Raw genomic sequence first — 10,960 nt, forward strand, 5'->3', positions numbered from 1 at the left:
TTTACCATTGTCTGACAATACCACAATTTAAAGATTTTGCTTGGCTTCTTCCAGCTATCCTAACATGCTATATCTGGTGCTGACTACTTCTGCCAGATATCTATTTAATAATTTTCACGCTGCCCTCTTGATGTCCTCCATTTCCTGAATTTTATATATGCCCTGCTTCCTCCACTAGGTATACCTTTCTCAAAATACATTCAATGGAACAACCTTATAGATACATTCTCAAAATTAAGTCAAATTTCATGCTAACTAGATAAAACAAGGCTATGTACAGTGGATGGGTGGAAAAGAAGAATATGGGTGGCAAACAGAAACTTCAGGCAGTACGATAGTATATTCATAGCAGATATTTCTTTTCCAAAAAGCGTAGTAACGACACAACCCAAAATTAATTTGCAACAGACTTGCCAATACATTAATTTTATAGCATTGTTTCTATGTATCTCTCCAATACACTGAATGAAAAAAAAAATCTATTTATAAATTCACTTATAGCTTAGCACCATACAAGTTTAATGTACTGTACTAACCTCTATACTCAAATATGCACTGCAATAGCTCTCTCCTGTTGTTTAGGCAAATCTGAAAAGAGACAGATCAAACTAACAACCCATCTAGATCAGCATCCTGTTTCCCACATGGTTGCCCAGATTTCTTCCAGAAACTCAACTATAAAAACAGTATAAAAAACCAACAACAACCTTCTCAAAACACAGCATAGTGTTGCTGACTCTGGCAGCAGCACTTCACAATGACAACTGAATGACACTGAGGTACTTCCCCTCCATAAATATGTCTTACCCTCATTGTTTAGGATTATGAAGATTCAAAAATTATTAGACACCATAATAAATCACACCCCACATTGTCACATTCTAGCAAACATGAAACAAAAAGCAGAAGAAAAGCAAGTAAATTCAGGAAGTTGGAAAAGTGCAATATTTCTGGCAAGGAAGGGGGAAGTGAGCTCCATGCAGTTGAAGGATGGGCGTAGGCTAATCCTCATGCAATTATGTTCAGCTAGGGATGAGGGGCTGGTTCTCTAGGCACTGGCAGAGGTCATGATGTATCTACTGATCTTAAAGCCATTTAAACTAGCACCCATGACCACAGCTCTCTATGGCGGCCAAAGTGATGACTGTCAAGAAGCACCTTATTTTACCAAGCAGCTTCACTGTTTGAGCCCTTGGTTCTAGTTTTATGGAAGAAAAACATTCTGTGCCCCCTTTTCCGTACTAATATGCATCATCTTATAAACTTATGTCTCTTCTTACTTATGTTGTCTTCTGAAAAGGAACTAGATGGCTTAATGCCATTTATTTCAAGTCTTCCAAACCTGCATAGCATTCTAACTTACAAGCAAATCCTCTGTTTCCATGGCCTACTAAAATACAGTAAAAGCAACATCAGTTTTATGAGCCTCCCTGCTTTCTCAAGGGGGAATACCACATTCACCTGTTTAAAGCTATACTAAATAACTAACCTTGTTTTCAGCCTGCAATATTCATCTACCAGCCATAAGGCTACACTTTTTGAATTGTCAGTGCACTTACTCTAAAATCCTAAGCAGGAGTGATTACCTGACAATTCAAAAGGAGAGCATATCCAACTGAATAAATTATTAGAAAGATCAAGAAAACTGGAAAGCTTAAGAAATCAGTCACCTATCTAAATCCTACAAAAGCCTTCAGTATTCCTTAAGTCTCCAGTTCCCTTAATTATAAAAGCCTTCAAGACTGCAAAGTTGCCATATGTGCTTCCTTATAGTAATGAGCCATTATTACCACCACCGTCTTCCACTCAGTATGTCAGTCTAGGCTTCACAGCCCCTTTCCATTACTGTCCATCCTTTCCACCCTCTATGAATCCAACTCTGAGCTGTCCGCTACTGAGGTCTCCCTCTATTTCATTTCCTTCATCAGCTAAGAAGGTCAATAATTAACACTACAAGCCCAGTGAATCATGTACTGTTACTATTATGTTGTTGATCATGACATTTGACATCGGTAAAAATCACAGAGCGAGAGTGGAAGGGCTTGAGCTGTTTTGAAGAATCAATTGCTTTCTTCATTTCCCATTAACAACCTTACTATTCCACATATTCTCCCCAGTCCTTTGCCATCCTACATTCCCTTTGCATCACACATAATCTTAAACCCGAGAGTACCTCGACCCATTACTTGTCTGTACTGAACATCAATTCAAGATCTCCATACCAAGCAATTCCTCAATCTCACTTCCCATCTTACTCTGCAATCTTACTGTAACCTCCATCTCCCAAGAGCTCCTCACCATAACCGCTAGTTGCCCAGTTTCTTGGCCCTTAAAATTCTATGTATATCATATCTCCTCCCACAAAGTGCTCCAGTGAATCCAACTTCAGTTCTCCACCATACCGTTACAGATGTACGAGGAAGGCTCAAACTATTTTTTTTGGCCAGTTCCACTGTTGCACCCCAACCTCTCACTTCACTCTTATTTCTCTTCTCCATTCTTCCAGCTCAAAAAAATGATGAAGTCCCTAAACAAGGGACCTATCCATAGCATGTATCCCTTTCCTAAACAGCCAAGGCATGTTGACGACATATACACAACTGCAAGGCTGTAGTTTTTGCCACCAATCCAAAATTCCTTCAATCAGTCCTACAACCTCCTACCCATCCATCAGCACCCTCATCCCTGTGACAGACCCATTCCACGGCTCTCTTTCTAGCTCATCCTTCATCCCAGACAAGGCGGGCCCTATCATTAGGCAGACTGAGACAGGCACCTCAAGCAACAGATTTGCAGAATCATGAAACAGGCAGAAATAATACCATATTGAATTTGTTACTTCCCTTTCACTAACAGCGATGGGGAGAGGTATTTCTGCGATTTTCTGCCACATGTACCAAAAATAATTTGTCTGCTGTTGAGTTCTGTGCACTGAGTGATGGTGGGTGGCACCGCCTGCTTCCCTGCCCCAAAGAACAAGATGCTGGGTGGGGGGCAGCCCTCTTCCTAGAGGGCCACAGGCACTTCAGGCCCCCCAGCACCTTTTTGTCACAGCCCCACCTGTCCTCTCCAGTCCACGCAGCCTCACCCTTCCTCCCTCACCCTTCCTCCGAAAGGCAGAGACAAGCCAGACCACACAAACCCCTTACACAACCACTGTTATTCGATTCCCCAATTGTCACTCCTTGTCAGGGGATGGGCTGCACAATCCATAAGGGTCCTTTCCAGCCTCTGTAGTGCTAAGATTATTTAAGCTTATATGTTGTCGCCCGTTGTTTACGCAGGGAGCCCTCTGCAAACACACTTGGAAAAGTTCACACCCCGAAGTGCATTAGGGCGTGTGTGTCCTTGTTCTTTCTGTGCTGCAATTCGCATCGGGGCTTCTTCCACACCGAGGTGAGCATGGTGACTAGACATTGAGCAAAGATCGTTCCCAATTTTATCTTTTTTTTAAACTTAAAGCATCATTGTTTCCCTTGTCGCACACGTTTCCTTTCCTAATAGTGTGCAGTATTTTGCAAAGGAAGGGGAAGGGGATTCTGGAAATCGCCAGCAGTTCCTTTGAGGAAAGACCCCCCCTTCCCCAAGCCCCCTCTTCCTCGGGGCTCCCTCCCTCCCTCCCCCGCCCCCACCTTCCGCCGCCCCCAGACCCACAATTTCCTGGCCCAGCCTACCCCCCCCCGCTTTCCCCATCTCTCCCCCCCCCCACCAGGCCCCTCCCCCCCCTCCCCTCCCACCTTGTCCATCAGCTTCCAGCATTTCTCGACCATCTTCTTGTCCACGGTGCCGGGCTGGTGGGGGCCGAGGTGATGGTGGTGGGGCTGGAAGGCGTCCTTCATCAGCCCGATCAGCCCACCGGGGCCCTTCTTCAGCGGGGCCGACATGGGGGTGGGGGGTGGCGGTTCGGGGCCCGGGTGGAGGGGGCTCGGCCGCTGCCTCAGGGCAAGGCAAGGCAGGGGCTGAGGGAAGAAGGGAGACTTCAAGGCGGGTCTCCTCCTCAGCCTCAGCCGCCGCCGCCGCCTCCGGTGCTTCTTCCCCGGCTTCCCCCCTCCCCCTCGCTCGCTCGCTCGCTCGCTCGCTCGCTCCCTGACGGACGGATGGACGGGCTGAGGAGGAGAAGGAGAAGGAGGAGGACGACGAAGGCGGCTCCGGGAGCGCCGGGGACGCGCCCGACTGACGAAGAAAAGGGAAGCGGGGAGGGAGGGAGGGAGGCGGGCAAGCAGGCAGGCAGGAAGAGCTCTGAGAGAGAGAAGGGGGGGGGAGAAGAGAAGAGCCTGCGCGCGCCCTCAGGTGGGCGGCCCGGGCGCGAGCCCGCCCGTGACAGGCGCGCGAGCCTCCCCTCACGGCGCGCTCCGATTGGCCGAGACGGTCCCCGGAGGCGGGGCCGGCCCGCCCCCCTTCTCTCTCTCTCTCTCTCTCTCTCTCCACAGGAAAGAGAGGCGTTTGCGTTTCGCAAGCTCTCCTCTTCTCTCTCCCCCCCCTCCCACACCGCTTTTTTTTCCCCTGAGGGAAGAAGCGTTCTGATTGGGCTGCTCTCTTCCGTCCGCGTTTCCTCCTCCTCCTCCCGCCTCTTCGTTGAGGGGAAGGCGGCTTCTGATTGGTCGGGCCTTTTAAGAGCCGCGTCCCCCCTTTGAAGGGGATTGGGTGGTGTCTTTTTCTCTCTTTTTTTCCCCCCTCTATTTTTTGTTATGATGTTTTAAAGTCCCGCCCCCTCCTCCGCTGAGGCGAGACGCTTTCGGATTGGCTGGCGCTCAAAGGAAAAGGGCGGGGCGAGGTGGGAGGAGGAGGAGGAGGGGCCAAGGGGCGCGACGGTGAGGGGGAAGGTTGGATACGGAGCCGGCAGACCCGGCCGTGATTGGCTGGCTCGTCTCGGGCGCGCCCTCGGTCTCTCTCTCTCTCTCTCTCTTTCTTATTCCCACTCTCGGCCCCTCATTTGATTTTTTTGAGACTTGTTCCCTGCGGCGCGTGGAACCCGTGACGTGACCGTGAAGTTGAAAAGGGGGGGGGAGAGAGAAACGGTCGCCCAGAGGGACCAGGAAAAGGCCACGCCCCACCGGTTCTAATTTGCATGGCTCCGCCCATTAATTCTTTTTAAATGCCTCTGGTTTGGTTTGTCGGCGGTTGCGCATGCTCTCCGGAAGGAATCGGCCGTGGGCATGCGTAGTACTGCGCGGTGGTTCCGACAGCGGCCATGATGGATTTGGGCAGTATTTGAGATTAGGAGCTTCTGGCTGGGGAAAAGCAGCTGATCATTGAGGCCCTTTAAAGTTATGCAAATGTTTTACTGCCAAGAAATGATTGTTTTGTGAACGAAGGCCGCCAGTTCTCCTGGACCAACTCAACAGCAGTGTGGGGTAGTGGTTAGAGTGGTGTTTGTTTGTTTAAATTATGTTCACTCCGCCTTTCTCCTTGAAAAAGACCTAAGAGTTGCAACAATGAAAGGCAACATTTAAGATTGGAAACAATGGATATACAACTGAGGTTAACATTAAATCCTCATCCAATATTAAGGCAAAGATCAGTATGCAAGATGGTGTTGAGCTAGGATTGGAGAGACCAGAGTTCAGATCCTACTGGACTCTGTCTCGCCTTGGGCTGATCCCATTCTCTGGGCCTGACCTCCCTCACAGGGTGGTTGTGAGCATTCAGTGGGTGGGAGGGAGAGCAACTGAGATTTTAATGCAGGAGAATCAGGGTGGAAATGCAGCAAGTAAAGCAACCTGATGTCACAGCCAGTGCCAAGTGGAGGAAGGGAAGAGTGTGTAAAGAGAAGGTGCCAAGTGTCGTTGGGGAACCTAAGCTGGCTCCTGACCTTGTAGCTAACCCCCCCCCCCGTCTGCTTTGCACGGGCAAGGTTCCTCTTTGCAAACTTGTGAAAACCTCGGTAGAACCAGAAGGGCAAGAAATGTGTAGGACCTTCATGAAATAAGGGATGGGAAAGGAAGGAAGGAATAGGTGGCAGAAGAGAAACTTCTCAAGCACAGAGCTTTTAAGCTACAGGTTGTGGTGGGTTTTTTTTTTCCTGCTGAAGTCCAAGAAGACCACCTAGGGTTAATTACCCTGTCACCCAGGGGGATTTGAACTCACGTCTCCTGAGTCCTTGTCAGGTGCTACATTGGCTGTCAAAATAGCCAAAACTGCATCACACAGATATAAAAGGGAGGCTTGTGTGTGGAGTATGCACAAAAGTGTAAAAACAATTTGGGGAGAAATATCCACACACACACACAAAACCCAGCCCTGTGAGGGTAGAGATTGTTCAGTGGCCTTGAAACGCTGACTCAGGAGGGGAAGGACCAGGGACGAGGGCGCAATGAAGCGAAAAGGCTGGGTGTGGCGTTCCAGACCCTGAGAATGCTCCACCCCATAAAATTTTGTGGTCCAGCCTCTTTATATAATAGTGGACAGAAGAGGCTACTGCAATTCCAAGAGTAAGGCAAGTAAACAAACAGAAATAGACTCACCCACTCCCGATTCCTGATCGGGAGCATGTCCAGTTGAAGCTGGACGGTGGAAAAAGACCAAAACAAGAGAGATCAGCAATAGACACAAAATGCTCTTATTCTGTGTCTTTGTATCTGTTATAGTTGTGGAGAATATGGGCTGGACTGAATGCATTCCAGCCCATATTCCCCATAACTGAATCAGAATGTTGTGTCCCTTTCATCCCACATACGCACCGGAATAAAGATGGTTCGTCTTGCAGGCCGTGTTGACTTGCAACCTCCCAGGCGTCTTTTGCTGGAGCTGATGCCTGCTAAGCTTCCTTAGGTTGCCGTGGCAGCCAAAGGGGACGGTTGCTTAGCGACACAGGGAACCCAGGCTTGTGCCAGCTGGGATAGGCTTCCGAAAAGCAGGCGGCTCTTTCCCCTCCTTTTGCATTGGCCGCTGCGCATGACACTCAGGCAGAGATGCTTTTGTACTTCCTGCCGGGCAACTCATGGGAAAGACAGTGAGTTGGTGGATGGATGTGTGGGGCGGGGGGGGGGGGCTCTCTTAATTAGTACCCACTAAAGTAGTTGGCACTGCGTTGAGTCAAGCCTCTGCTGGAAATCAAGGGTGAAATACGTGTTTTGCTTCCATTCCTCTTTGCAGGAGCTACAAGGGAGGCAGAGGAGCATGGCCCCCACCAAGAAGGGCAAAAGGAAGAAAGCAGGAAAGCAGAACAGAAAGACTGCGCCAGGTAAGCTGCCTCAAAGGGGGAAACGCCTGCCACACCATATTTGTGTGAAGTCACTTGGGGGGGGGAGCACATTGGATCAGGATGATTCGTGGACTTTCTTTGCTTCTGATCCTCGCCCGTGCCCTTTAACGTCTAGAGTGCTCAGACTGAAGAAGGGCCCGGCTGGACTCAGAAATGTGCCCCCCCCTTTTTTCACATTATACTGATCCAGCAAAGATAGACAAAATCCCAACACAAGCTGGGTCCATGCGTGCAGGGTTCTCCCCCCCCTTTTTTTTTTCATGCTACAGGGGTAATAACCCCTGGAAATCTAGCCAGGCTCTGAATTGTGTGCAGGTTCAAAGAGTAGTTCAGCAAAGTTTGGACAATGCCTCTGGGGAGTCATTGGAGGCAGCCACAGATGACTCCAGTCTCCTTGAATTTATCCAGCCCCCTCTTAAAGCCACCCCCGTTGGCTATCCTCACAACATCTTGTGGCCATGAGCTCCACCGTTTCCTGATGAACCGTCTCTCTCCACCTCCCTCTCCCTGCAGATGATGAACAGCACAGGAAGACAATGCTGGAAGTGGACACTCTCAAGCAGCACCTTGGTGAGGAGAGTCTTGTGGGTGCTGTGCCGATGTAATCAAGGGACAGAGAGGGACAGGTCTCTGTGGGAAATTTTTAGGGTCAAAAAAACCAGGGTGGGAGGCAGCATGCTGACCTGGTGGTACCCAAATGCTGTTGGTTTAGATTCATTAAACGCCCTTTTTGGGAGCCTTTTTCCAGGAGCCAGCGTCTTGTCCCTTTCCTAATTTCTTCCCTGTTCTTTCCATCAACGTGATGGGTCATTTTCATGAAAATGACTAATAACTCCATGTGTATGTGTGGTCTCTAATAGACCAAAGAACTGCTTCAAGCATCTTCATATAACCATGTAGGCCTGCCCTTCCCAAGAGAGGTGAGAATTCTGTTTAGTTGTTTTTCCCCCTCTTCCCATCTGGTGAGTAGATCTGTGTAACCTGGACGTTGGCACACCTGTGTGTGAACCAAGTAAAAGAAATGCTTTGCCACCACTTTTGCACCACAGCTGCAGAAAAGATAACTTGTGTCGAGACGGGACAGTAGGAGATGTGGGCAGAAACAAAATAAAGCCTTAACGGAATGGATATAAACAGGCATCACATATGACTGTCCAACTTGTAGTTCTTCAGAGAGATATTGCCAGGCGAGCAATGAGTGACAGCGAAAGACTGAAGCAGAGGCTGGCTGATCTGGAGGAAGAACTGGAGAGGGCTCAAGGAGACAAAAAAGATATTTATGAAGGTGTGTTTGTATTTACATTGGGTGATGTACTCTGTCACTAGCCCTGGGGTCAGATCAGACTATTCAAGAGCCAATCTTAACGGGTCTGTTCTTTCATCCTTTCGTGGCAAACTCCCAATTTTCTGCTATAAGCATTACAGTATATCCATTAGGGAAAGCTCCCATAAAGCCCTCTCCCCCCCCCGTTTCTCTTGCTCCCCCCCCCCCCCCCACACACACACACACACACACACACACACACACACACACCCTCTTATGGGATCACTCAAAATATGCTGCAAATAGTCAGCATCACCATGTTATGCACCCCTTTGCAATCCCATTACATCTCTTTAAGCTGCATTTGCATGACCTTAAGGGAATCTCGCTGATAAGCCTGGTGATCAGAACTAATTTTTCCTAGGTCACTTCCATTTTTGAGTTACCCTCCCTTCTCCCCCTTACTTCACCGACTCCGTTTCCTCTCCACAGTAGTTCAGCAACTTCCCTGTTCCCTGTGTGCATCTGATGTGGTCAGCTTTTATATGTGAAAGTTCGCCGTACAAAGAACCGACTGGCCCTTAGAATGTTGCAGGACTCCGTCTCAGTGATGAAGAGTCACAGAAGCTTAGCTTTATGGATTTAGATCAGTTTCCAACTGTGCCTGTCATTTTGCATACAGAAATCATCCTCCCCTGTTCCTTCCTGTGCCTCTATTGAAAGGTTTACTGTAAGCTCCTTGGGAGCAGAGATCTCTCTGTCTTCAGCTTACGTTACATTGTCAAACATCACAGAGAAATAATGCTTTTAAAAAAAAAACACTTTTTCTAGGTGGCCCTTCTGCCTTTCCATCTGTTTATTTCCTCTCTCCACTTGCATTCCAGAGATGATCCGCCAGTACCAGCACCTTCAGCGCCAGACAGAGACTCAAATACAGCGGCTAGAAACAGAGAATCGGAACTTGCAGGAAAAGCTTGGTATTCCTCTCGGGATTAAACCCCATTACACCCCTACCCTCTCTGCCTTAAAGAGGATCACCTTGATACCGAACCATTTTTAGTCGTCACTGATTTTCATTTGGAAACTGAGAAAGAGCAAGTTCATAGCTTTCACCCATTCCTTCTTGCTCTTTGGGTCTTCGGAATAGGTAGATGAGACATATTTCCACCATGGAGTCCAGTCAGTGTTTGAGAATAAATAATGTCTGCCATTGAAGGTCAGTAGTGAGCACAGACATGCCCACGCGAAAGGTATTCCACAAAAAATGTGTTTGCAGAATACCCAAGGAGGTAGCCATGATTGCTAGTGTGATATGAAACAGCGACAACTCTGCTAATGTGACTACCTTCCTCCCCATTTCTGCTTGGCAGCTGCTTGCCAGGAGGAAGCGCAGCAAAGTCGGGCAGAGAGAGCAGAGATGCTGGAGGAGAAGCGCACCACCCTTGCCGAGATGCAGCACAAAATGGATCAGATGGAAACGGAATACGAAAAAATACTCCATGTGAGTTGAGCTGAGTGCATATCTCTCTGTCCTAGTCTACAGAGGCCAAGTTGTCTGAAGGAGAAGCAATATTCCCAAAAGCTCAGTGAAACAGAATACTACTACTGTATTACCAATGTTGTCAACCATGGGATATGCTAAATACTGTAGATTCTTCTTTGGCTCATGACCTGTTCTTGCACTAAGTGATCTCTTTGACTGTCAGACCTTCTCATACAAGCTGTTGAAACAGACCCTCCCCCATTTTTTTAAATAAAAAGGATGTTTTTTTTTTTTTAGTATCTGTGCCCGAAGAAGTGTTCTGTGCAGCTCAAAAGGTTATTGCCATCATTTTGAAGGTTATTTAGTTTAACCGATGGCCCTGGAAACAGGCGTTCCTAAAGCAAGGCTTAAGTAACAGTTTTGCAGCTGTTCTCGAGCAGCTGCTGAGTTCCCTTTGTGTTTCTGGAACGCAGCCATGAAACTGTGAGATCCCCCCCTATCATTCCGTGACCTCAGCACACATGCCAAGGGGCTCACGGCCACAGGGTCTATTGCTTCTTCCTCATGTTTTCAGGCTAGCCTGGATCGTGTTGTTTCCAAGCTGCAAACCGCCAAGATCAGCTGGGAGAAGGAGGCTACGGCCATCCATCTGGAGTATAAAGACCAGCTGAAGGAATTTGGGCTCAACCCGCTGGAGTTCTGAAAGTGCTTTTATACAACTGATCTTCCTCCTGTGCAGCCCAGTTTAATATTATCGATTAACCTGAACTCTGGGATTGGGTCTTGAATTTCTGGAGGAGGAGGAGGAATAATAAAGCATGGTGGTGGACCATGAGTGGATGCAGAGTGGTTTGTTTGTTGTTGGTTTTTTTGTGATTGTCCTGGCCATCCCTGGACAGGGTGATGTAGTGGTGAGAGCGTTTGGCTGGGACTTGTGATGGCCTTTGAAGAATCACTTCTGTTCTCAGCCCCGCCGAACCCACAGGCTTGCCAGGAAAACAAAGTAGCA

At 48.3% G+C, this 10,960-nt stretch overlaps 2 protein-coding genes across 5 annotated transcripts in view; one reads left to right on the forward strand and one right to left on the reverse strand.

Annotated features, from left to right (window-relative positions):
• The window catches only part of CBL (Cbl proto-oncogene), a 43,799-nt gene extending 39,564 nt beyond the window's left edge, over positions 1-4,235 (reverse strand). The window contains exon 1 of the mRNA XM_072979273.2: positions 3,738-4,235. Within this exon, the coding sequence (XP_072835374.2) occupies positions 3,738-3,884 (147 nt within the window). The 5' untranslated portion in view covers positions 3,885-4,235. The remainder of the gene's footprint in view (positions 1-3,737) is intronic.
• Positions 4,236-4,796: 561 nt separating this feature from the next.
• Positions 4,797-10,786, forward strand: DRC12 (dynein regulatory complex subunit 12 homolog). Of its 4 annotated transcripts, none has more exons than XM_078379728.1 (7): positions 4,797-4,884; positions 7,096-7,183; positions 7,718-7,774; positions 8,370-8,489; positions 9,353-9,445; positions 9,839-9,969; positions 10,526-10,786. In XM_078379728.1, exons 2-7 carry the CDS (start codon positions 7,120-7,122, stop codon positions 10,652-10,654), a joined length of 594 nt encoding a protein of 197 aa, XP_078235854.1. In that variant the 5' UTR covers positions 4,797-4,884; positions 7,096-7,119; the 3' UTR covers positions 10,655-10,786. The 4 variants fall into 4 exon arrangements, with proteins under 4 accessions (XP_078235854.1, XP_078235855.1, XP_078235856.1 ...); XM_078379727.1 differs by lacking the exon at positions 4,797-4,884 and adding an exon at positions 6,850-6,952; XM_078379729.1 differs by lacking the exons at positions 4,797-4,884; positions 9,353-9,445 and adding an exon at positions 6,846-6,952.
• Positions 10,787-10,960: the final 174 nt, after the last annotated feature.

This window comes from Pogona vitticeps, chromosome 8, assembly GCF_051106095.1.
Source record: "Pogona vitticeps strain Pit_001003342236 chromosome 8, PviZW2.1, whole genome shotgun sequence".
NCBI lineage: Eukaryota > Metazoa > Chordata > Lepidosauria > Squamata > Agamidae > Pogona > Pogona vitticeps.

Excerpts from the sequence above, each read along its gene's own strand:
- DRC12 (XM_078379727.1), top strand. Across the intron at positions 7,775-8,369 it reads CACTCTCAAGCAGCACCTTG|TTCTTCAGAGAGATATTGCC; the intron begins GTGAGGAGAGTC and ends TCCAACTTGTAG. Across the intron at positions 9,446-9,838 it reads GAACTTGCAGGAAAAGCTTG|CTGCTTGCCAGGAGGAAGCG; the intron begins GTATTCCTCTCG and ends TCTGCTTGGCAG.